At 39.1% G+C, this 26804-nt stretch overlaps 3 protein-coding genes across 6 annotated transcripts; all 3 read right to left on the bottom strand.

The window, feature by feature from the left end:
* Positions 1-6347: 6347 nt before the first annotated feature.
* On the bottom strand, positions 6348-10180 carry LOC145975497 (uncharacterized). Its single transcript, XM_083106006.1, has 5 exons — positions 9499-10180; positions 9234-9433; positions 7708-7921; positions 7417-7530; positions 6348-7319 (listed from the first exon to the last, which is right to left on the bottom strand). The coding sequence occupies exons 2-5, from the start codon at positions 9426-9428 to the stop codon at positions 6934-6936; spliced, it is 909 nt and encodes a 302-aa protein (XP_082962132.1). The 5' UTR covers positions 9429-9433; positions 9499-10180; the 3' UTR covers positions 6348-6933.
* A 2076-nt stretch (positions 10181-12256) lies between these two features.
* LOC145975767 (uncharacterized) lies at positions 12257-18143 on the bottom strand. Of its 3 annotated transcripts, none has more exons than XM_083106463.1 (3): positions 14256-18143; positions 12562-14181; positions 12257-12470 (listed from the first exon to the last, which is right to left on the bottom strand). In XM_083106463.1, exon 1 carries the CDS (start codon positions 17535-17537, stop codon positions 16335-16337), a length of 1203 nt encoding a protein of 400 aa, XP_082962589.1. In that variant the 5' UTR covers positions 17538-18143; the 3' UTR covers positions 12257-12470; positions 12562-14181; positions 14256-16334. The 3 variants fall into 3 exon arrangements, with proteins under 3 accessions (XP_082962589.1, XP_082962590.1, XP_082962588.1); XM_083106464.1 differs by having other exon boundaries at positions 12581-14181; XM_083106462.1 differs by having other exon boundaries at positions 12257-14181.
* A 6601-nt stretch (positions 18144-24744) lies between these two features.
* LOC145975435 (uncharacterized) lies at positions 24745-26010 on the bottom strand. Of its 2 annotated transcripts, XM_083105925.1 has the most exons (3): positions 25335-26010; positions 24996-25257; positions 24745-24920 (listed from the first exon to the last, which is right to left on the bottom strand). In XM_083105925.1, exons 1-2 carry the CDS (start codon positions 25425-25427, stop codon positions 24997-24999), a joined length of 354 nt encoding a protein of 117 aa, XP_082962051.1. In that variant the 5' UTR covers positions 25428-26010; the 3' UTR covers positions 24745-24920; position 24996. The 2 variants fall into 2 exon arrangements, with proteins under 2 accessions (XP_082962051.1, XP_082962049.1); XM_083105923.1 differs by having other exon boundaries at positions 24745-25257.
* Positions 26011-26804: the final 794 nt, after the last annotated feature.

Here is a 26804-nt window from a genome sequence, read left to right as displayed (position 1 = left end):
TATCATTGGTTTGACCTTGAAGAGTCATTTGAAGGTCACGTGAAGGTCACTTCAATTTTTTTAAATGGAACATCCTATATATTTTTGTACATTCTTGTAGCTCATCTCGAGAGCTTTCCAAAACACTATAATTAAGTACATTTTCGTTAAGTACTTTTTGAGTTATGAGGCTTGAAATAATTTCTTAATTTTACATAAACCGTAAAATATCTTGTAAAATATTCATTTTTCGATTACCTTACCTTAATAGTTTTATGTACAAAATAATGAGAGGAATCAATTGGTGTAAAGAAAACACATAGTTGTTTCGAAGAAAAAATATGTAATTTGCAATTAACAATTCCATATTTTTTCTTAAAAACAACTATGTGTTTTCTTTACACCAATTGATTCCTCTCATTATTTTGTACATAAAACTATTAAGGTAAGGTAATCGAAAAATGAATATTTTACAAGATATTTTACGGTTTATGTAAAATTAAGAAATTATTTCAAGCCTCATAACTCAAAAAGTACTTAACGAAAATGTACTTAATTATAGTGTTTTGGAAAGCTCTCGAGATGAGCTACAAGAATGTACAAAAATATATAGGATGTTCCATTTAAAAAAATTGAAGTGACCTTCACGTGACCTTCAAATGACTCTTCAAGGTCAAACCAATGATACCATCTTATGGCCCCCTCGAAACCATACAACTTTTGTCTAAAACATTTTTCTCTATCTTGCTTATTTTTCGAGTTATTTGGCTGCCTAAGTTAAAATGGGTCACCCTGTATAGTAGAATTCTTTAAAACTCTGGCATCGTGGGCAGATCCTGGGTACCCAATAAAGACATCCATAAATTTTAGTTTGTGATTAGTTGTGTTTCTTGTACGTGTATTGAGAAATACTGCTTTCGATTTATATAAGAGTCAGCATCTTCCACTGGTTTATCAATTCTTACATGAGAACCATCTATAGCACCTAAAAAAAAACAATATATAATAAGTAAAACATGTTAAACAAAAAACAAAACATTGAAATATAAATACATTACCAATTACACCAGGAAATCCTTTTTCTTCAAGAAAATAAGTCATGGTTTCTTCTCTTTCCACTTGTGTTGGATATCGTATAATGTTAGGTGCCAATGACATAATAAAGTCCGTCACTCTCGTTATTATATGGTACAACGTACTTATTGCAATACCAAATCGATCAGCTATATCCCGATAAGATCCACTTTCGTGTCCAACGAACCATAAATAACATAAAATATGTTTCTCACCAGTGACTTTCTCTTCTTCCGCATGGTCTGAAAAAATTACATATAATACATACCTTTTTGTAAAACTATTTTTTAAATTAATTTTTTCATAATATTAACTATTAGTTAATTTTATTATCATTTCCTCTTAAAAATATATTCTTACTTTGTATAAAAGTAAATATATCTGATGCATTAAATCGATTTATTAATTCGTATGCTATTTCTCTCGACAATCTAAAATGCATTATAAAATCCTTGTCAATATAATTATGGACAATATTTTCGATATAATTTTGTATTTTTATGTTGGACCCTTCTAACTAATCCAAACAGTGGATGTAACATCTCCAATTCATTATGCTCTGAAAAGTTTATTAATAGGTTAGAATTTGCGCATTTATATTATTAATATATTATATTATACTAATTCAGCATACAATAATATTTCTTACCATCATTTTCTTCAATTAAAATTGGTTCTAATGGTGGAATTGGATTTATATTTTCATCTTCATCGGATGAATCTATCAACTCTATAGGCAAAATGTGGCACGCCATATTTTTGCACTGCTTTACACTAGTTTACACTGTATCGTTTTCTACTCCCGTTTGCACTCTTAGTTCTCGCTTGCACTGGCTCAGTTCTAGTGCAGAACTAGTTCAGTTCAGTGCAGGAATAAAAAACAAACCTAATGCCAACGTTAATTTCGGTGGCATAAATAGACGAGAGGGACAAAACGTTTATTCCTTATTGCAACGAGCATTCGATAGACCAATAATTGGAGTTGGTTGTCCAGCACATATACTCCATAACTGTATTAGACATGGTGCCGATACATTGGAACATCGATACATTGGAACAACATATATTGACATCGAATCAGTTGTCATGATTTACAATTTTTTCGCAGTTTATACAGTACGAACAGAAAAACTAAAATCACTTTGTAAAGTTGCTCAAATCGAGTATCAGCAACTGTTTTATCATAGTATAGTATTAGACATGGTGCCGATACATTGGAACAACATATATTGACATCGAATCAGTTGTCATAATTTACAATTTTTTCGCAGTTTATACAGTACGAACAGGGGTGGTGACGAAGAGCTCGGGAGTGTCGGCGGAAAAGGAAAAGCAAAAGACGGGCAGTAGGATGGAGGGCGGAGAGTTGGTGGAAGAGGTCAGGGAACTGAAGAAGGTGATGGTGGAGTTGGTTCTGGTGCTGAGGAGATTGGTAAGGGGAATAGAGAAGAGAGGGGAGGTCGATAGGGAAAGTGAAGGAGCCGAGGTTAGGACGGAGAGGGAAGGCGCAGGAGAGGAGGGCAAAGAAGAGGTTGAAAGGAGAGAAAAGGAGGATGGGGGTGGAAGAGAAGAAGGTTGGAAGGTGGAGGAGTTAAAGTCAAGGAAGGGGAATGCAATAGTGGGGAGGAAGGAGACGAGAGAGAGGAAGGCGGAAGGAGAAAGGGCGGAGGGCGGAGAGAGGAAGAGCAAGTGGAGTAAGGGGGAGGAAGGCAGAAGAGGAGTAAATGAGGAGGAAGAAAAGGAGAAGGCAGGGGATGGAGAAGGGAAAGAAAGGAAGCGGGGGGAGAAGAAGTGGATGAAGGAGATAGACGGAAAAATGAAGAGACGGGGGGAGGATAGGAAGGCGGAGGAGTTAAAGGTAGGAAAGGGAAATACAACAGAAGGGAGGAAGGGGACAAATAGGAGAGAAGGCTGAAGGGAAAGGGTGGAAGGGGAGGGTGTAGAGAGGAGGAGTTGATATCCGCTGTTTTTCGGACTAATTTTGTTCTGTCTAGTTTGTACAGGCATGTCCGGTGCAGGAAGGAAAAGGAAAGGAGAGGAGAATGGAAAGGAAGGATTAGAGCAGAAGGAAACGGAGACAGGAAAGGAAGAAAGGCAGGATAGGAAAAGCAAAACGCAGGAGAAAAGGAGAGGAGGAAGAGGAAGATGGAAAGCGGTGCTGGCATGAGAGGAAGCATAGATTGGGAGGAGAATGGTCAGAAGAGTGGAAAGGGGGGTGAGGGATGGAAAGAAAGGAAGGGGAGGGTACGCAGGGAGGGTGTGGGAAATTATAATGTAGTGGTCGCACAAGGGCCAGGTCGGGGGAATGTAAATTTTTTGGATTGTGAAAGGTTCGGGAACGCTCCTTGTAAAAGCGCCTTGTAATCCCTGAGGGGCAGCAATAAACAATCAATCAGTACGAACAGAAAAATTAAAATCATTTTGTAAAGTTGCTCAAATCGAGTATCAGCAACTGTTTTATCATAGTAAAACCCGATGGCTGAGTTTATTCCCTGCGATTGAAAGAATTCTTAAGTTATTTCCAGCTTTAAAAGAATATTTTTCCTCAGAAATTGGAATTTCAATAACGATAAAAAATTTTGTCCGAAATCAATTTTCCGAAATTTATCTTTGGCATATCCATTCACTGATGCCTTTATTCCAAACCAAAATTGAACAATTGGAGAAAGAAGATGTAACAATTGTTGAAGTAACTCAAAAATTTTATACTCGACTTTGAGAGCATTAAAATCTCGGCAAGATGAAAATTTTATTTCACTGACAGTCACTAAACTTTTAAATAGCCTCGAAAATAATGATAACAGTACGACTGATTTTAGAACAGAAATCAAAATGGTGTATGCAAGCTGCATCGAGTACTTACAAAAATGGATTAAAGATTTTGAAGATTTTTCTTGTTTTCAATGAATGTCTTTAGAAAAGAACATGAAAAGTTTCTTTAATGTAACTCTATCTTCGGAATATCTTTCAAAAATGGGCGTTGTTATTGATGAAGCTTTTTGACGAATATGAAATTCTCAAGGAGTATTGCAAAAATCTATATGATGACTGCTTCTCTAATAGTTTAACAACTCAATGGTGCAATTTTTTTATAAGTAGGAGCATGATAGGTGATAGTACAGACAGAGAGAAGACTGAGAGGTGTCATGGGCCGGTATTCATAGTCCGTTCTTATATTTAAGTTCGCCTTAAGTACAGTCTTAAGACGCCCTGTAGATTCATAGTCGAAAAATAAGCAAGAACTTGACCAAAATCTTGAGTTTGAACTTATGGAAGACAATCTTATTTCTGAATGTTTCATAAACATATCTTATTTGATATAAGCACAGACTTAAGATAATCTTATAAGTTATGTATTCATAGTCATTCAAGTTCGTCTTATTTTACATATATATTGCCAAATAAGATGATCTTCATCAAGTCGTGTCCGTAGGTGACTTAAGCAAACTGTGGCAAACTTTTATAAAAATAAATAACACAACAGATGGATGATATTATGATAAATATTAATGAAATTGAGGACATTAATTTATTAAATGAAGATGAAGAAGAGGTGCAAATTCGTATGCCTAAACGGTATATCCGCGACCATCAAAATCCTTTCGAATTTTATAATGAATGGGAATTCAAAAGAAGATTTCGTTTTGCAAAGGACTCAGTTATGTTCGGTATTTTACCTTTAATAGAGGAAGGACTTTCAAAAATTAACAATCGCGGTTTGCCAATACCAACAGTTTTTCAATTATTAATTTCTTTACGTTTTTATGCAACAGCAAGTTTTCAAGTAAGTAATAAAATTATATATTTTAATTATAAATTCAATATATAAATATTCAAAATAGTTTGTTTTATATAATGTAAAAATATATAAATAATACAAGAATATATATATAAGTTTATTTTTATAGCTTGTTGTAGGAGATGTAGCACAAATATCCCAACCTACTATCTCAAGGATTATTTTGCGAGTATCTACTTTGTTAGCCAGTTATATTAATACATACATCAAGATACCAGTATCAGCTGCAATACGTTCTGAAAATAAACGCTTATTTAAAGAACTTGGTCGTGGTCCTGGAGCTATAGGACTTCCTGCTATTGATGGAGCAATTGATTGTACACATATACGACTAACACATACCAGATTTCAGGGCATTGATGAAATCTTTAGGAATCGAAAAGGCTATTTTTCGTTGAATGTTCAAGTAAATATTTTTCTTTAAATAATTTTAATTTCATCATATATATGTATAACTAAATCCCCATATACTTTAATATATATCAAATTTTTTTATTAATATAAAATTATTAAAATTCAATTAATATGTATAATTGCAGGCTGTTGTTGGACCACATACAGAATTTTTAGATCTAGTTCCAGAATGGCCAGGAAGTGAACATGATAGCCGTATATTCCAGAATTCACGAATTTATATGCGATACAGACAACGTGAATTAGACGGGATGCTAGTTGGAGATGGTGATTACCCTTCTTTACCATTTTTATTGACACCAATTGGTAATCCCATCAGAGATGAAGAAATAAGGTTTGATACATATATAATTTAAATTTTTAATTCTAGCAATTATAATACTAGTGCAAATATATGTAATTATATTTTTAATTATATTTTTATTACAGTTATAACATGATTCATGGGAGAACACGAAGAATTGTCGAAAGGACTTTCGGAATTTGGAAACGTAGATTTCCTTGTTTATCAAAAGGCCTTCAAACAAAATTAATAACATCAACAACAATTGTTACAGCATGCGCTGTTCTTCATAATCTTGCGTTAACATTCAATGATAATATGGAAATAGAAGAAGAAGAAGCAGCAGGAGAAGCAGAAAATGAAGATGACGAAGTTCCGGTACCTCCACCTCATTACCAAGCTGGAGATGGATTCCTTGTACGAAATGCCATTATTGAACAATTGTTTCGATAATTTTGTTTTTTATGTTTAAATATACAATAATTGATGATACAAAATATATTTATTTATAGCCCTCAACAAAATTGATTTGTAGTAGCTTTTTATATACTAAAGAGGTTAACTAAATGTGCTATTGTTATGTGTTAAATGTGAAATTAAAGAAGAATAAATGCAATTTATTTTATCATTTGAAACATTTATTTTATATCTATTATATTATAAACTTTTTCCATATGTGATTTAGAATACATAAAATTAAATTGTCTCTTTCTCTCTCTTTCATATATACATATAAATTATATATATATATATATATATATATATATATATATATATATATGTATCATTTAACAAAATTAAATATATTTAGAACAAAAAAACTTAAAATATAATAATAACATATAAATCACAAATGAAATGTACATAGAAGTTATACATTATTATCCCTGGCAAAAATGAGACGTTTGTTTGGCGTTTACATGAACGTTTGTGGAAGTTCGTCGAGAGTTTAAAAACGATTAGTAAAGAGTTTGTAGAACAAAAATTGCAACACTGCAGCGTTTAAAAGACGTTTGTACGTTATAGCGTAAACGTAAACGTTTGAAAAGTCTGAGTAAACTCTGTACACGAAGATGTATCAACGTTTACTGAACGTACTCTGAAAAATGTTACCTCAGCATTGCAAAACTTTCATGTAACATTATATAAAGAGTTTGTAGAACAAAAATTGCAACACTGCAGCGTTTGATAAGCATTCAAAACCCAACAGCGTTATGTAAGTGCTCTTACAAAGTTTGAAAAGCATATAAACTCTCAGAAAACCCTCACTCAACGGTTGTTAACGCTTTATAAAGTTTCTTATTTTCGCCAGGGATGCAGAATATTACTAACATTAACAGGATATTATTAACATTAATATGTGGCATTTTTATAGCACTACCATCTATTTCTTTACAGGTGAGTCTATATTTTCTTTATCTGTGAATTGATATTCTGAATTGATAGCTCTGAGTTTTGATTCATTTATTTTTATCTCTAGTTTTTGTACTTCTTCTAAATGTTTTAATTGCATTAAGTTACATACTTTTAAATGCGTTTCTTTCATAATTGCTATATTTTTTTCGTGGTTTAATTTAATATTTATCAATTGTTCTTCTTGTGTCATTAATTGCTTTATCCTTTGAATTCGTAATTCCTCTTCTATATTAGATATTTCCACCAAATCTTTTCTTTTTCGTTTGAAAATATTTAGTTTTTTGTCGTCATTGTTTGATTGTACTTGTGGCGTATCTGTATTGTGTGAAGTCATCAGTTTTTTGTTACAGCCGTCTACAATAATAAATATGTTTGCAAAACATAAGAAAATAGTATTACAATTGTATTTGATAATATTATATAGAAAAATTATAATAAAGATAATAAATACTTTGCGAAGCAGTAGTACTATCATCCTCTATGCATATCGAATGTGTATTTTCAAGATTCGAAAATATTTCTGCACTTTCATCAGGCGATATTTCAAATACATAATCACGTTTATCTGAAATGCATAAAATAATAAAATTAAATTTATATCTAATATATGAAATCTATCTATATCTAATATATATATGTGCTACTGCATTGTAATAGCTAACGTGTGTGTCTGTGTGTGTGTGTTCTATTAAACAGTTCTTTATTTAACAGTTAATTTAGTTATATACATATACATATATACCATTAATTTCTTTGTCTGTCATATTGGATGTGAATAATACCGGTGCGGTCTTCATCAAATTAGGTGCTATAATAGCAATGTCAGGATCGATATCTACCGTTGCCTCTTGTGGTCCTCCACCAGTTGCCATGATCGATTGTCTCTCTTTTGTTAATGCTTCTCTTTGACATTGTTTTAAATTTGTCCACAATTTTTTTAATTGCTGAACAGTTCTCTGTATTACCAAAATGATTATATCAAATACATTTTTTATGGGATATTAAACATAGGATTATAAAATGCATTTTTTATAGGATATTAAACTAGAAATATCAAAAGAAATAGCCAACATAAAAGAAGATTAAGTAGCACCCTGATTTAGAATATATAAATATACAGGGTGAGCCATTTTAATTAACGCACGCAATTATTTCGGAAACAAAGCATTTTAAAGAAAAATGTTTCAGACAAAAGTTTTATAGTTTCGAGGGGGCCATAAGATGGTATCATTGGTTTGACCTTGAAGAGTTATTTGAAGGTCACATGAAGGTCACCTTCAATTTCTTAAATGGAACCTACTATTTGTCATTGCATATTCTTGTAGCTTATCTCGAGAGCTTTCCAAAACACTATAATTAAGTACCTTTTCGTTAAGTACTTTTTGAGTTATGAGGCTTGAAATAATTTCTTAATTTTACATAAACCGTAAAATATCTTGTAAAATATTCATTTTTCGATTATCTTATCTTAATACTTTTATGTACAAAATAATGAGAGGAATCAATTGGTGTAAAGAAAACACATAGTTGTTTTTAAGAAAAAATATGGAATTGTTAATTGCAAATTATATATTTTTTCTTCAAAACAACTATGTATTTTCTTTACACCAGTTGATTCCTCTCATTATTTTGTACGTAAAAGTATTAAGGTAAGATAATCGAAAAATGAATATTTTACAAGATATTTTACAGTTTATGTAAAATTAAGAAATTATTTCAAGCCTCATAACTCAAAAAGTACTTAACGAAAAGGTACTTAATTATAGTGTTTTGGAAAGCTCTCGAGATAAGCTACAAGAATATACAATGACAAATAGTAGGTTCCATTTAAGAAATTGAAGGTGACCTTCATGTGACCTTCAAATAACTCTTCAAGGTCAAACCAATGATACCATCTTATGGCCCCCTCGAAACCATAAAACTTTTGTCTGAAACATTTTTCTCTAAAATGCTTTGTTTCCGAAATAATTGCGTGCGTTAATTAAAATGGCTCACCCTGTATATAATTATATAAATAAAATCAAAAACTATGAATGAAAAGCTATTAATTTATGTATATAATATATTATATAGATGCACATCACTCGCATAGTGGCTGCATATCTACATTATATATTACACGCATAAATCAATAATTTTTCATCTTGTTTATACAAGATTACAGTTATTAAAATTAAATAAACTCGAGCTTATATGTTAAGTATCATCAGCTTAAGGAGAGGTTAATTTATCATTTGTATCACCACTTTTCTCTTTAGCTATACTCACCTCGCAGCAAATTAATGCTGACTGATTATATTCATTGCATATTTCGCTCCATGCAACATCTTTATCTTTTAAAGTAGTGCCATCATTTTTTTTCAATTCAATTACATGTTTATATTTGTCAAGTATCTGTAGAAATACATTTTTTTCCATCGATGTGTAATGTTTGTTCTTATTAGCTTTTTCTTTACACGACATTATTTCTAGAAACAAAATTATATTTTAATTTAAAAAATCTTAAATAAATAATTATCACAAATAAATTTACCTTGAATTCTTCTTCTTTATACTATAGGAATTATATTAAGAATTAATAATAGATTAAGAATATTATTATTAATTTATTAAAAATTACGAAACAAGGCTATGGTTAGTTATAACAGAAGATGGGTAATCATACTGCGCCTTGAATGCAATGTTCCTATTGGAGGAACTGGAAGGAACTAGCAGAAATATTACGGAAATAACCGAGTCGAGATTTAAGTATGCTCTTAAGTATGTCTTCATCAAGTAGATCTCAAATCAAATAAGATTTACTTGAGCGAAAATTTCTTCGTGAAGATTATCTTATTTCACAACTATGAAATCTATCAATCTTAAGACGATCTCGACTGAATAAGACAGACTTGGTCAAGATCATCTTAAATGTTAACTTGAGACTCGACTATGAATACGGGCCATGGCCCGCTTTTAGGTGATCCCTGAAAGCGATGCGCCCTCTGTGGACCTTAAAAACGTGCACCTAAACTGCGAAGCCAAGGTGCACGAATGTTCTCAGAGGGTAACATATAAGGTGCACAATTTCTGGTTCTATTCCGTGCTATGTGCACAAAATGTCGGTAGCACCAGTGCTGTATAGCAAGGTGCTTACGTATATCAAATAAATTTTAATATAAATGAGAAATGACGAATTTGATATCCTCTCTCTCTCTCTCTCTCTCTCTCTCTCTCTCTCTCTCTCTATATATATATATATATATATATATATATATATATATATATATATATATATATATATTTTTTTTTTTTTCTTATATATAAATTTGCAATGAGCAGCGACATATTTTTTATTAAGAACAATCATATGTTTTTTTTACATTAACTGATTCCTCTTATTATTCTATGTATAAAATTATTAAAGTAAAATAATCGAAAAATGAACATTTTATCAGATATATTATAAGTTATATAAAATTATGTCAACTTAAAGAATCAAATATCTCGTTAACCATTCAATTTTTGACTATCCTATCTTTATAACTTTTTACACGGAATATTGCGAGGAATCGATTTATATTAAAAAATTAGGATGGTTCCATTAAAAAATATAATTATCAAACTAATTAAAAATTATCCGATTTACGTCGTGTTTGATATCATTTTAATCGCAAAAATCTCTTTAATTCATTAAAATTACTTTCAAACCGATGAAATTAAAAATAAGTTTCAATTTTTATTTTATAAGATGTTTATATTTTCGTGAATTGCGAATGGATAGAGGAAGCGAAGAAACTGATTGTAAGAGACGTCGGAACTCTTTGATGATAGGTCATCTCGCTCGCTCTCCACTCATGGTCTTACTTTCTCTGTCACACTTGACAATCGTGATAGACAGCTCGGAAAGATTAGAGACCCTGTACTAGAGACTGGCCATTCGAGGATTCGGCGTGATTGGTGCACATAACTTATGCCCAGATAATGGCGGCACCAATAAGAAAAGCTGTTCACCGAGCGCAAACTGACATTTGAAATACGCTTGCACTAAAGTTGTATCGTTAAATTAATGATATATAAATGTATCTTTTAAAAAATGTAAAAATAATTGTAAATGTAATGAGAAATAATATTAGTAGTAAGACAGGGCCGGTTCTAACCCAGGTCCTTTCAGGGGGGGTGAGGCGCGAGGGGAACCGCGGTGCGGTGAGAGTGACGTCACGCGCGGGGAAGAGGGAACCGCGGTGCGGGGCGAGTGACGTCACGCGCGGTGAAGGGGGAACTGCGGTGCGGGGGGGGAGTGACGTCACGCGCGGGAAAGGAGGAACTGCGGTGCGGGGGGAGTGACGTCACGCGCGGGGAAGGGGGAACCACGGTGCGGGGGAGTGACGTCACGCGCGGGGAAGAGGGAACCGCGGTGCGGGGCGAGTGACGTCACGCGTGGGGAAGGAGGAACTGCGGTGCGGGGGGGGTGACGTCACGCGCGGGGAAGGAGGAACTGCGGTGCGGGGGGGTGACGTCACGCGCGGGAAGGGGGGATCCGCGGCGCGAGCGATGAACGAGGGGGTCTGCGAGGAGAAGGGGGATCCGCGGAAAGAAGACGGTGGTGTGAGAAGGATAGCGCTACGTGTGGGAAAAGGACAGCGCTACATGTGGGAAAAGGATAGCGCTAAGTAAGTGTGTGAAGAGGACAGTGCGACAAGGATGACATCAACGTGCGACAAGGATGGCGCAATGTAAGATGGCGTGAGAAGGACGACGCAAAGGTAAGTGAGCGACGAGCATATGAAAGAGAGAAAACGACAATAGCGCGAGAACAACGCGTGCGAGAGAGAACGATATTGCAAGAACAACGCGAGTGAGAGAGAGAACGATAGCGCGTACGAAAGAGAGAACAATATCGCGAGAACAACGCGTGCGAGAGACAACGATAAATTTTTATAACTAGCGCGAGAGAGATAGCGCAAGGGATGGGAGCGCAAGAAGAGTCGCGTAAATAAATACATTTTTTTTTTCAATACTAAATATAAAATTTATTAAAAATCTGTTATACATTTTTGTGTCATAGCGCGAGAGAGATTACTTATTCTAAGCGCGATAGAAAGAGATAGCGCGAAAGAATGACGCATGCCGAAGATAGTGAGACTCATGAGTAACGCGTGTGAGAGAGAACGATATTGCTATACTTATAACTAACGCGCGAAAGAACGCAACGAAGATATCGCGAGACTTAGAACTAACGCGCGAGAGAGAGATAGCGCAAGGGATGGGAACGCAAGGAGAGGCGCGTAAATAATCACATTCTTTTTTAAAATTACAAATATATAATTTATTTAAATGTGTGTGTGTACTATACAATTTGTGTATGTGTGTATGTGTGTATGTGTACTTAAAATTAAGAATAATAATAGTAATATAATAATAATAATAATATAAAATATAAAAGTAATAATAATAAAAATATAAAAATAATTAAAATTTAATATAGGGGGAAGGGGCGATGCGCCGGACTGAGGGATGCCGCCACTAAAACAGAAATACATTTTATTATTTTTAAATTATTTAATAATTTATTTTAAGATACTTTTTGATATATTACAAATTGAAAGATACTTACAATATTATCCATGGCTCACCTTTATATTGAGCAATACGCTCAATTTATAATTTTACGCAGGTTTGGATTCACATATCTGTTTATCCTCTCGTCGACCATTCATATACTCTCGTAAACTCTGAAATTAAACATAACTGTGAATGTTTTAAATTTATTACACATCAGTAGTAAGACAGGGCCGGTTCTAACGCAGGTCCTCCGAGGGGGGGTGAGGTGCGAGGGGGAAACCGCAGCGCGGGGGAGTGACGTCACGCGCGGGGGGAGTGACGTCATGCGGGGGAGTGACGTCACGCGCGGGGGTGGAGTGACGTCACGCGCGGAGAAGGGAGATCCACGGCGCGAGCGATGGACGAGGGGGTCCGCACGGGTAGGGGGGAATCCGCGGCGCGAGCGATGGACGAGAGGGTCCGCGCGGCGAAGGGGGATCCGCGGCGCGAGCGATAGACGAGGGGGTTCGCGCGGGTAGGGGGGGATCCGCGGCGCGAGCGATGGACGAGGGGGTCCGCGCGGGGAAGAAGGATCCGTGGCGCGAGTGATGTACGAGGGGGTCCGCGCGGGTAGGGGGGGATCCGCGGCGCGAGCGATGGACGAGGGGTTCCGCGCGGGGAAGGGGGATCCACGGCGCGACCGATGAACGAGAGGATCCGCGCGGGGAAGGGGGATCCGCGGAAAGAAGACGGTGGTGTGAGAAGGATAGCGCTACGTGTGGGAAAAGTATAGCGCTACGTGTGTGAAGAGGACAGTGCCACAAGGATGCCATCAACGTACGACAAGGATGACGTCAACGTGGGACAAGGACGACGCATTGTAAGATGACGCATAGATGGGAGAAGGACGACGCGAAGGTAAGTGAGTGAGTGAGTGATAGCGACGGGCATATGAAAGAAAGAGAACGATAATATCGCGAGACAACGTGTACGAAAGAGAACGATATTGCAAGAGCAACGTGTGCGAGAGAGAACAATAGCGCGAAGAAAACGCATACGAAAGAGAACTATAATATCGCGAGACTTAGAACGATAATAGCGCGAGACAACGCGTGCGAGACAGAACGATATCGCTATACTTACAACTAGCGCAAGAGAGAGAGAGACGCAATGGATGGGAGCGCAAAGAGAGGCGCGTAAATAAATACATTTTTTTTTCAATACTAAATATAAAATTTATTAAAAATCTGTTATACATTTTTGTGTCATAGCGCGAGAGAGATTATTTATTCTAAGCGCGTATGAAAGAGAGAACGATAATAGCGCGAGAACAACGCGTGCGAGAGAGAACGATATCGCTATACTTATAACTAACGCGCGAGAGAGAACGCAACGAAGATATCGCGAGACTTACAACTAACGCGTGAGAGAGAGATAGCGCAAGGGATGGGAACGCAAGGAGAGGCGCGTAAATAATCACATTCTTTTCACAATTAAAATATAAAATTTATTTAAATGTGTGTGTAAATACATTTATGTGTGTGTGTGTGTGTCTAATAAAATAATATTTAATAATAATAATATAATAATAATATAATAAAAATATAATAATAATATAAAATATAAAAAAAAATATATATATATATATATATATAGGGAGGGGGCGATGCGCCGGGCTAAAGGGAGGCCGCTTCTGGAACAGAAAAAAGATATTGGATTAATACAAGCGTAATCACAGTAAGATTTATAAAAAGAAAAAACACTTACATCTGTCAATCCATTCCTCATTCTCCTGTTCTTTATCTTCCTCCTGCTCCTCCTCTTCTTTTTTAATATTCCAATTTTCTTCTTCTTCTATGTTATCATAGGCTCTTCCCCGAAGAGCCACCGCAGGTCGAAAATATCTTCGACCTGGTGATGGTGACTTTCCGGGGTGTCGCCCCACATATACGAGAAGTCCTCCCGCTCCTGCCGGCGCACCGCCCGCACCCATTGGCGGTGCTCTATGTTGACGATCCCCGGTATCCGGACTTCATCCTGGAACTACATAAAAGTATAATTAATATAAATACACAATTTTTTTTTCACAAATTTTTAACAATTTATCATGAAAATGATACTTACGTTCCACAGGAACGTCATGTTTAACACCACGATACAAAATAGATCTAACAATTTTGTCTTCCAGTCCTTGTATACGCAATTGCCGTCCATTTTTTTTTAATTTAACTTCTCTTACTTAATATACCTAATACTTCTTCAACACTTTACTCGCGCACTGTTCAGAATTTTATGACGAAGCAACGAGGTCTCGGTACGAGATTTTATAGTAGAGATGTGGCATTATCACCATATCAAAAACGCGTCGTAAGACGAAAGTATGCATGTTCCCATGCAACTCAGCGTGGTATATAATATAATATTAATATTATCATATCGCGACTTTGTGAGGAGACAGTCGTCTTGGTACGAAACTTTAGAATAGGGACATATCATTATCGCTTTACCAAAAACGCGTCGTAAGACAAAAGTATGCATGTTCCCATGCAAATTAGCATGATATAATATAACATTATAATATAATGCATCAACCCTGATCGACCCTGATCGACCGTCGAACGGTCATCGAACGGAAACGAACGACCATCGAACGGTCATTGAACGGTAATTGAACGGCTATCGAACGGAAATGAATGGCTATCGAACGGTAATTGAACGGTCATCGAACGGAAATGAATGACCGTCGAACGGAAACGAACGCTCGTCGAACGGAAATGAACGGTCATCGAACGGAAATGAACGGAAACGAACGACTGTCGAACGGCTATCGAACGGTAATTGAACGGTCATCGAACGGAAACGAATGATCGTCGAACGGAAACGAACGGCTATCAAACACCCGTCGAACGAAAACGAACGGTCATCGAACGGAAATGAACGGTCATCGAATGGCAATTGAACGGAAACGAACGCCCGTTGAACGGTCATCGAACGGCTATTGAACGGAAATCAACGGCTATCAAACGTAAAACTATATTCAAATATCAAACAAATATTTAAATGTATTACAATGTATCACCATGTATCGAAATATAATATCTGTGGCAGCTGTGTCACGTACGGAAACACGATACTGCGCACGTACATAGATAGAGATGAGGAAAGAATGGAGAGAATAAGAAAGACGATAAAAGTATATTGCATCATCAATTTATTATAAATATGGATTCGATGAATCATTATCATGATGTTTCAACCACCAATTATAAATCTTAAATACATTTTGTAAAGCGCAATTTTTTACATGATTTTCACAACACACAGTATTCTTAACATCTAACTTATTTAAAGAAGCTACATCCTCATAGTCTGCATCCAAAGTTTCGATAATCACATCGTTTCTCGCATCATTGTCCAGTATATCGGCTAGCCATTGCCGTTTTTCATGCCCTTTAACGTACACGAGAGGTGACGCATCATCATCCTCCCCCGTTGCACCCATCACCGCCGTCGTAATTAAACGTTTCTACTTCCAATATGAAACGTGTCCATCATTCCACGATAATCCATGGTGATTTTTCATCAACCATAAAACCTGACATCTCTCAGATTTTGTGAGCATGTGCCATGGTTCGGGATATGTAAAAATGTAATGAGAAAGTATGGATCCCTTTCTCAGAACAGCAGCTTCCTTCACGACAAAATTTTTCCCAACGATAAATCCTTGTAGATCCACAAACGTTGGCACAGCCATGATGACAAGATCCGATCGCAGACTGATGTCGATCGTCAAACATCTCAATCTTTTATATTTTTTCATATGCAATGGAGGGGATATTTGTTGACTTATGTAATTTTGCGGACTACATTGGTCAATGGATTATATTCGACAACCCGATCGTGCAAGATGAGACAATAGGCGGTAGTATTCGCCGGTATATTTTCCCTGCATTCAAACTCTATTCTCACGTCCACGGTAGCAGTTTTGACAGACTCGTTTTGTCGCGAGCAATCAATGACCGCGAGAGGACCGCAATGTAGAAACTTTGAAATGGTTAATAGCGTTGCGTCATCATCGCATCCGTAAAAAGATTTGCGAAAACGAGAGTACATGTCGAATAGGACGGCGAATCTATTTTTTTCAAAATCTAAATTTAAATAATCGTAGGGATAAAATTCCGAGTTTAAATAGAGTTTAACGTTGGTCAATTTGCAGTCGTCGAATAATGTAACATCTTGTGACACTGAATTCTTTTTACCAGTTTGCAGTGCAAAAATCACGTATCGTGGTTTCTCTAGCTGGGAGGCAGCTTTCACGGTCCACGAATGTTTAGTCGTGCTATGTAGCAAAGGAAATTCGTATAGATCCCAAGATCGGAAACTCATGTTCAAGTATCGTCCGCTTTCCAACATTCGCAACATCGACAATTTATTAATCTCATTCAATATTACATGAGGCATACGCCACTGTATCTTGAGTAATTCAATCTTAGCTTCCGACGATGGATGTCCGAATAGACAATTATTATCGTTGCGCGAACGTATCAAAATCAATTCGTGACGAGCGTTAATTACAACGCGTTTATAATCTTCGCAAAATCCCAGCAACATGTTAAGCGGTACGCAATAGTTGAAATAATTTTTGTCACCGTTGTACGTCAAATCCCACGCAGCGTTCTTCAAGTTTATACTTTTCTGGTGCGTTAGAGAGACATAATTTTTGAGCGTCAAAGTTATTCCAACATTTCTGTTGCGATCAATCTCTACTCCATCGAGTTCGTATCGAAGCTCATCAAACATGAATGCGGCGCAATTGTTTCCCAATACAACCTTCATTTCGTCATTCGCTTTACGCACATTAAACCTTCCCTCGATGTAAAGAAAGCTTTCGCACGGTAACGTGTATAAATCCTGATGTTGTATAGGTATTCGTATCTCATCGCTGTATCCAAGCGTCGTATTGGCGTACGGATTGTACGTGTGAGTCTCAATCTTGACGATGCGATCGTCAAAGACTGGTTCACCTCCGATATTCAAAATATCAATCATTCTTTTCGTACGATGAATCCCAATGATTTTAAAAATTCACGATTCAACGCGCTTAGCTTCTTTTTAACGGCTATGTTATTATTGTCACCCGATACCGCAGTAGTATTGTCCCTCGTAAAAGTATTGTCTCTCGCGTGCTCCGTTTCGTTCAGCACGAGCATACTATGTTTGTCGCCGTCGTATATGCAATCTTACGATAATTTCCTCTCCTCGAAAATCGAGCAATCAACCTCTTTGATCCACAATGCGTATCGTTAAATCCGTAATGCTCCGAACGATGATCGGCAGATAAATGATCTGTGCCGGTGTTTCCGATATCTTATATCCTGGCGGTACGCTCGGTGAAAACTCAATATCAAAGTATATTAAAAGCAACAAATGCGCATAAACGTGACACCAAAGTTAATAATCCTATTAAAAGTAACAAAGGATACAAGTACAAATATAAAATTGCGCCATTATTCCCCGATAGAAAGGTGGGAAGAGGTATAGACGTGCCGCGCACCATGACGCTAAGCGACAACATGATCGATTACGTGCATTGGAACGATCCCAACGAATTGGTAGATCGTTTGCGATTGCTGGACGCCTCGCGTCGAGCCGACAACAATGCTCACGACAATGAAATCTTGTCAATTATCGAAGAACTTCGCGAGGCCGGCATTATTATAAATTAAACTATGCGTCGACGATACGTGTCATTCGGTCAAAGTTCTCGGTACCGAAATGTCGATTAATAAATTTGGATTATCGCTCGGAACGTCGAATAATTTGTACTATCAATGGAATGGATTATTGAGAAATTACGTTCGCGATAACGCTCTCTGCCAGACTACTACCGGCTTTGACGCAAGGTCGCACAAGATTCAACGCGTAGCGCAACCGGAAGCTGATTCTGACGCCGTCAACAAACGATACGTGGATAAACTTTTAAGAGATCGACAGGGAGAAATTGAGCAAAAAATTATTGCGCTCGAAACAAACGTGCAGGCGCTACGAATAATGATGGACGAGATAAAGAATGTGCTGAGATATGCAACATCTGACTTGGCACAGTAAACGAGACATACTAATATCGCAATATTAATTATGCCTCGATCAAACGTGCGAAAGAAGAAAAACACCTCCGAAAAGCGACAACCAGTCGAGGAATTACATGCTCCGGCGAGAAGAAATTTTCCACGAAGACGCGTCATTGTACGCGGATACGACGATCTGTGGCAGGCGGACGTGGTCGACATGCGTTCATACTCGCGACTCAACAAGGGTCATAAATACATACTCACAGTTATCGATGTGTTGAGCAAGTACGCGTTGGCCGTACCGCTCAAGAGTAAGAGCGGAAACGAAATGTCCGAAACGATCGCAAAGATTATTAGAGATGATAAAAGGTGTCCGAAAAATTTTCAAACCGACAGAGGAAAAGAATTTTACAACACGAGTGTGCAGAAACGCATGAAGAAACACAACATTAATCATTACTCAACATATTCCGTTATGAATGCCTCGGTCGTGGAACGATTCAACCGTACTTTGAAAAACAATATGTGGAAAATGTTTACGCTCAACGGAAATTACAAATGGCTCGACGAGCTATCTCGACTCGTTGCAGAGTACAATACGCGAAAACATCGCACCATCGGTATGAGACCTGCCGACGTCACTCCAGCGATCGCCGAAAAACTTTTAAATACGGTGTATAGCAACGTAAAAATTGCATCTCCGGCAAAATTTAAAGTAGGCGATTCGGTACGCGTGAGCAAATACAAGACCATATTTGAAAAAGGTTTCACACCTAATTGGACGACCGAAGTTTTTAAGATTGTCGAGGTGCAGAAAACTAATCCCGCGACATTCATACTCGAAGATTCGCGTGGAAATCCCATAGCTGGAGGATTCTACGAATACGAGTTACAACGCGTCGCTAATCCCGACGTATATCTCGTGGAAAAAATTTTGCGGGAAAAGGGTGATGACGTATACGTGAAATGGTTGGGAATGGATAAATCATACAACTCTTGGATACATAAAAATGATGTATTGTAAATATTTATTAAAATATATAAAATATGTGTATAAAAAATATAAAATTTATTAAAATATAAAAATATATAAAATGTATAAAATATAAAAATATATACATGGTTATGTACAAAATATACAATTAATAATAAACAAAATATACATTTATTTACAAAGGTATCCTATAATGTCCCCACGGTAGCGTATCGGTGGTTTCAGGTACGATATACCGCTTATCGTCGTACGGACTCAGAGCAATTTTCGTCTCGCAGATCGTGTATACTTGGTGCAGTTTAGATCGTATACACGACTGCTGACGCGTCATTTCAATCTCTTCGCTTAAACACCGCGTGCAATCGTCAAACGTTATCGTTCTCGCGACAACGTTACTCTTGACACCTTTAACTTTCTTCGTCCTTTTTTCCATTCACTCGTAACGCGTACATCTTTGCTCTGAGCCCGACGAATTCGGTCATTATGGCACCGTTGTTTTCGTCCTTCTTCAGGCCCGGTACCTTTTTATTTACAAGCGGTATATCGTACGCATTATCCACCGCATAATCGCTCGTGTCGAATCTAACGATATCACACTTCATATTCTCATACATATCCGCGCACTCAATGTGATATATGAGACTATCCGTATCGGTGTACATTACCCGGCATTTGTCGCGATACATTGGCGTCATATACTCGTAATGAAATTCGTACAAACATGTCTTGGATATGTCGAGTATACACATACCCACGTAAATCGGTTTGTAGAATTTCACTTCGAGTTTGCGCAATTCCACAGCAATAAGATTCTCCGAAAAAACGCTTCTGCTGTGGAAATTTGGCTTTGCGATCATTGCCTCTGCGCCGTATCATCCGTCCCAGTGAGTTATAAGTTTAACGTTTACACGATTCCGCACATTTTCCATCGTTTTACCAAACACCGCATTATTCATTAATTTATATAAATTTTTTTTCGAAATCATTTTTAGCCAATGTTCTGAAATGTGTATTTAGTTCTATGTAATTTCGAAGCCATGGAGATTGAGAAAACTGTAAAATTCGATGTATTTTTGTTACGCGAAGACCGTGACGCGTACACTGCTGCAGGTTGCGGTAGTGTATCACGTAACGCTTCTTATCGTATAATGTTGCGAGCAGTTTGAATTCCCGCTTGCCAGGTGGTTTGTCGCGTGTCGGGCAAAACGGTAGGTCAGTGTGCGCATCGTGAAGATGTTGCGGATACTCTAAATCTACTTCGAGGATGTAACCCGTAGGGGAATCTAGCGCGATCGATGATACGTTAAAATTCGACACATCGTCGACCCATCGAAAATCGGCGTAAGGCAACGGTTGATACATTGCCCATCCGTACAAATTATTTACATCAAAGTACATCAAGTACGATGATGGTTTCGATGGATCGTACGACTCCATGTATTTGTTATTAGCGCGAGCGTATCTACCCGAACATTGGCTCAGACCGCCGCGTATACCACGTTCAATGAACATAACCATGTCGATGTCAGTAAGCAGCTCGAACGTAATTTTCGTATGCTTCAACATGGCATCCCACGTGTATCCGGGGAGAGTATAGTAATACGCGGGGTCGAGTCCGTAATTTTCGAGATAAATGTATCGAATAAATATTAGTATGTCTCGTTTACTGTGCCAAGTCAGATGTTGCATATCTCAGCACATTCTTTATCTCGTCCATCATTATTCGTAGCGCCTGCACGTTTGTTTCGAGCGCAATAATTTTTTGCTTAATTTCTCCCTGTCGATCTCTCAAAAGTTTATCCACGTATCGTTTGTTGACGGCGTCAGAATCAGCTTCCGGTTGCGCTACGCGTTGAATCTTGTGCGACCTTGCGTCAAAGCCGGTAGTAATCTGGCAGAGAGCGTTATCGCGAACGTAATTTCTCAATAATCCATTCCATTGATAGTACAAATTATTCGACGTTCCGAGCGATAATCCAAATTTATTAATCGACATTTCGGTACCGAGAACTTTGACCGAATGACACGTATCGTCGACGCATAGTTTAATTTATAATAATGCCGGCCTCGCGAAGTTCTTCGATAATTGACAAGATTTCATTGTCGGGAGCATTGTTGCCGGCTCGACGCGAGGCGTCCAGCAATCGCAAACGATCTACCAATTCGTTGGGATCGTTCCAATGCACGTAATCGATCATGTTGTCGCTTAGCGTCATGGTGCGCGGCGCGTCTATACCTCTTCCCACCTTTCTATCGAGGAATAATGGCGCAATTATACAGGGTGCGGCGCCAAAATCCGGACAAAATTCAATTTGAATTTCCCGCCGTTCTGTACCACTTGTAGAGATCGCGATTGGCGTCCAAATAGCTTGACGCATGTACTAAACAGTCATAACCTCGAAACAGTCGCAATGTTGAAACCAAGTGCGGAGTATAACCGAAGAGCTGCGATTATCGAAAGTGTTCGCGCTGGGCGCTCAGCGACAGTAATCATTCGGTTCTTCGGGTACCCGAGATCGACTGTGTATGATGTCGTCGCGAAGTATGAGTCGGAGAAGTCCAACGAAGGTTTTGCAACACCGGCGAGGAAAACTCACTCGAAGGAGCGCGTTGTAAGGACGCCCGACATCATTCAACGGGCTCAGGAACTGATTTTGGAGGATCCAGGGCAGTCGATCCGATAATTGTCATCGGTTGTCGGTGTGAGTGAAAAAGCTATGCGTCGAATCGTCGAGGAGGATCTCCGCTACAAGTCTTACGCAATTAAAGTGAGACAGATGCTTTCCGAAGCTGCCAGGACAAAGCGAGTTGAAGGCTGCAACCTGCTTTTATGTTCCTTAAGAAACAATGCTGCCGGATGCCTCAGGTTTTTTTCTGACGAAAAAATTTTTACTGTCTGTAGCGGTTAAAGTCGCCGGCAGAGCGATCGCCGCTTATCGCCGATACTGTTTATGTTTATGACTGGCCGATAATTCGACCACCGTGCGGCCAACGCCGAAGCGTACGCGATAGATCTTTTAACGGTCCTTTTAACGTGTCCTTTGTCTAATTGCGGTTGCCAAGACAACGACCCACGGATATAAAGTCGAGGACGTGCGCCAACGGGCAGTCTCCCGACGATTACAGAAGCGACCACTGTACCTTCGATGAATAATAAATCTTTGTCTTAGTAAATTGTGAAGTAAGACCTGTCCGTTCCATATCAAGATTCCGGCATCCTAACAAGTCAGAAGTGGGATACGAAGGCGGGATACGGATACGAAGACGGGATACGAAGAATCATACGAAGAATCATCGAAGGGTCGTGAATGAAAAGGGAGACCACTTATGTTTATGAACTTCGCCGATGAAGTTAGTTATGTGTTCGGTGAAGTTAGTTATGTGTTGAAAGATTACGGCTCGTGTGAGTTTATGAATTTTATGCGAAGCGATCGTGTTTACGAGTGCCACGACACGCTTAATACGAACTACTCATTACGAATTGACGTTGTGTGATTCTGCCACGAGACAAGATTGCATTTTACGATGAGCACGTTGACGGTCGTCGAACTCAAAGAGAGGCTGAAGAGCCGAAACTTATCACTAGCAGGTACGAAGAGCGAATTAATAAAGCGGTTGCTTGACGCGGGAGTCTCGTCTGAGGAATTGTATGCGACGGAACCAGCATCGAATGCGACGCACGAGGTGCAGGATGATGAGCCTCGGCAGGCGATGAGCGCCGAGAACACCGTTCCCTCCGCCCGTGAAGTCGAGCTTTTGAGGAAAGAACGAGATCTAGCGGAGCGGGAGGCCGAACTGTTAAGAAAAGAGCTTGAAGTGTTGAGGATGACGCAACAGCTAGCAAGAAACGTGTCGGCTCGAATCAGTGTGCGGAAGTGGCAGGATCTTAAAGATCTAATCGGTGAATTTGACGGGAGCGATTTAGACTACGACCGATGGGAGAAGCAGGTGAGAAAATTGCAGTAGTAAGACTATGAGGTTTCTAACGCAGGGGCTCCGAGGGGGGGTGAGGGGCGAGGGGGAACCGCGGGCGGGGGGGGTGGGGGGGTGACGTCACGGGGGGGGGTGACGTCACGCGGGGTGACGTCACGCGGGGGGGGGGTGACGTCACGTGCGGGGGATGATGACGTCACGCGGGGGATGATGACGTCACGTGCGGGGGATGATGACGTCACGCGGGGGATGATGACGTCACGCGGAGATGATGACGTCACGCGGGGGATGATGACGTCACGCGGAGATGATGACATCACGCGGGGGATGATGACGTCACGCGATGGATGAGGGGGTCCGCGCGGGTAGGGGGGATCCGCGGCGCGAGCGATGGACGAGGGGGTCCGCGCGGGTAGGGGGGATCCGCGGCGCGAGCGATGGACGAGGGGGTCCGCGCGGGTAGGGGGGATCCGCGGCGCGAGCGATGGACGAGGGGGTCCGCGCGGGTAGGGGGGATCCGCGGCGCGAGCGATGGACGAGGGGGTCCGCGCGGGTAGGGGGGATCCGCGGCGCGAGCGATGGACGAGGGGGTCCGCGCGGGTAGGGGGGATCCGCGGCGCGAGCGATGGACGAGGGGGTCCGCGCGGGTGGGGGGGGACGGGTGTGAGAAGAATAGCGCTACGTGTGGGAAAAGGATAGCGTAAAGTGTGTGAAGAGGACAGTGCGACAAGGATGACACGTGACATCATCAACATGTGACAAGGATGGCGTCAACGTGGGACAAGGACGACGCATTATAAGATGCCACATAGGTGGGAGCAGGACGACGCAAAGGTAAGTGAGTGATAGCGACGAGCTTGTGAATGAGAGAGAACGATAATAGCGCGAAGAGAACGCATACGAAAGAGAACTATAATATCGCGAGAACAACGTGTGCGAGAGAGAACGATAATAGCTAAGATAACGCGTGCGAGCGAGAACGAAGATATCGCGAGACTTACAACTAACGCGAGACTTATTGTTAGAACGATAGCGCGTACGAAAGAGAGAGAGAGAGAACGATATTGCTATACTTACAACTAGCGCAAGAGAGACGCAAGGGATGGGAACGCAAGGAGAGGCGCGTAAATAAATACATTTCTTTTCAATACTAAATATAACATTTATTTTAAAATGTGTGTGTGTGTATTATACAATTTGTGTGTGTGTGTGTGTGTGTGTGTGTGTGTGTGTGTGTGTGTGTGTGTGTGTGTGTGTGTCTAATAAAATAATAATATAATAATATAAAATTTAAAATTTAAAAAATATAATAATAATAAGAATAGTAATATAATAATATAAAATTTAAAATTTAAAAAATATAATAATAATAAGAATAGTAATATAATAATAAAATAAAAATATAAAAATATAAAATACATGGGGAGGCCGCTCCTGCAACAGAAAAAGAGACATTTCATTAGCTTTATTTTAATAATTAATAATAAAAATTATAAAAAATAGATATACCTTAGCCCCCTGGGGCTACTAAGTCCTCCCACTCCTCCTCTTCTTCCCAATCTTCCTCTTCTTGGACCCATATCTCTTCTTCTATTTCTTCGTAGGGCTCTTCCCCGAAGAGCCGCCGCAGATCAAATATATCTCCATCTAGGCCCTCCGGGGTGTCGCCCCACACGTCTCCAAAATTCTCCCTCTCGGCCCGGCGCACCGCCCGCACCCACTGGCGGTGCTCTATGTTCATGAAGCCCGGTATGCGGACTTCATCCTGGAACTACATAAAAAGTATAATTAATATAAATACAAAATTTTTTACACTTTTTCACAAAATAATCACAAAACACTACTTACGTTCCACGTGAAAGTCATGTTGAGTGCTACGATACATAATATGTCCATCAATTTCGTCTTCCAGTCCTTGTACAATGATGCAAGATGATCCATTGTTTTTTAAACTTTTACACACTTCTTACTCGCGCACTTCTAAACTCTTTCTGATGAGAGAACGAGGTCTCGGCACGAGATTTTATAGCAGAGATGCGACATTATCACCATATCAAAAACGCGTCGTAAGACAAAAGTATACGCGGTCCCATGCAACTCTCAGCGTGGTATATAATATAATATTAATATTATCATATCGCTACTTTGTGAGGAGACAACGAGGTCTCGACACGAAACTTTAGAATAGGGACATATCATTATCGCTTTACCAAAAACGCGTCGTAAGACAAAAGTATGCATGATATAATATAACATTATAATGTGTCAACCCTGCTCGAACGGTCATCGAACGCAAACGAACGCTCGTCGAACGGTCATCGAACGGAAACGAACGCTCGTTGAACGGTAATTGAACGATCATCGAACGGAAATGAACAGTCATCGAACGGAATTGAACGGTAATTGAACACCCGTCGAACGGAAACGAACGCCCGTCGAACGGTAATCGAACGGAAACGAACGGTAATCGAACGGAATTGAACGGTAATTGAACGCCCGTCGAACGGAAACGAATGCCCGTTGAACGGTAATCGAACGGAAACGAACGCTCGTCGAACGGTCATCGAACGGAAACGAACGCTCGTTGAACGGTAATTGAACGATCATCGAACGGAAATGAACAGTCATCGAATGGAATTGAACGGTAATTGAACACCCGTCGAACGGAAACGAACGCCCGTCGAACGGTAATCGAACGGAAACGAACGGTAATCGAACGGAATTGAACGGTAATTGAACGCCCGTCGAACGGAAACGAATGCCCGTTGAACGGTAATCGAACGGAAACGAACACCCGTTGAACGGTCATCGAACGGTAATTGAACAGTAATCGAACGGAAACAAACGCTCGTCGAACGGTAATTGAACGGTAATCGAACGGAAACGAACGCCCGTCGAACGGAAACAAACGCTCGTTGAACGGGAATGAACGCTCGTCGAACGGTCATCGAACGTAAAACTATATTCAATTATCAAATATTTAAATGTTTTATCATGTACCACAATGTAGTATCGAAATACAATATCTGTGGCAGCTGTGTCGCGTACGGAAACACGATACTGCACACGTACATAGATAGAGATGAGGAAAGAAAGGAGAGAATAAGAAAGACGATAAAAATATATTGCATCATCAATTTATTATAAATATGGATTCGATGAATCATGATGTTTCAACCACCAATTATAAATCTTAAATACATTTTCTAAAGCACAATTTTTTACATGATTTTCACAACGTACAGTATTCTTAACATCTAACTTATTTAAAGAAGCTACATCCTCATAATCTGCATCCAAAGTTTCGATAATCACATC

The sequence above is a fragment of the Camponotus vicinus genome, unplaced genomic scaffold (genome assembly GCF_025532165.1).
Source record: "Camponotus vicinus isolate PSW18456_S1 unplaced genomic scaffold, iyCamVici1.0 SCAF_8, whole genome shotgun sequence".
Taxonomy (NCBI): Eukaryota; Metazoa; Arthropoda; class Insecta; order Hymenoptera; family Formicidae; genus Camponotus; species Camponotus vicinus.
The sequence above is the reverse complement of the archived record's forward strand: the minus strand, read 5'-3'. Positions and strand labels throughout refer to the sequence as shown.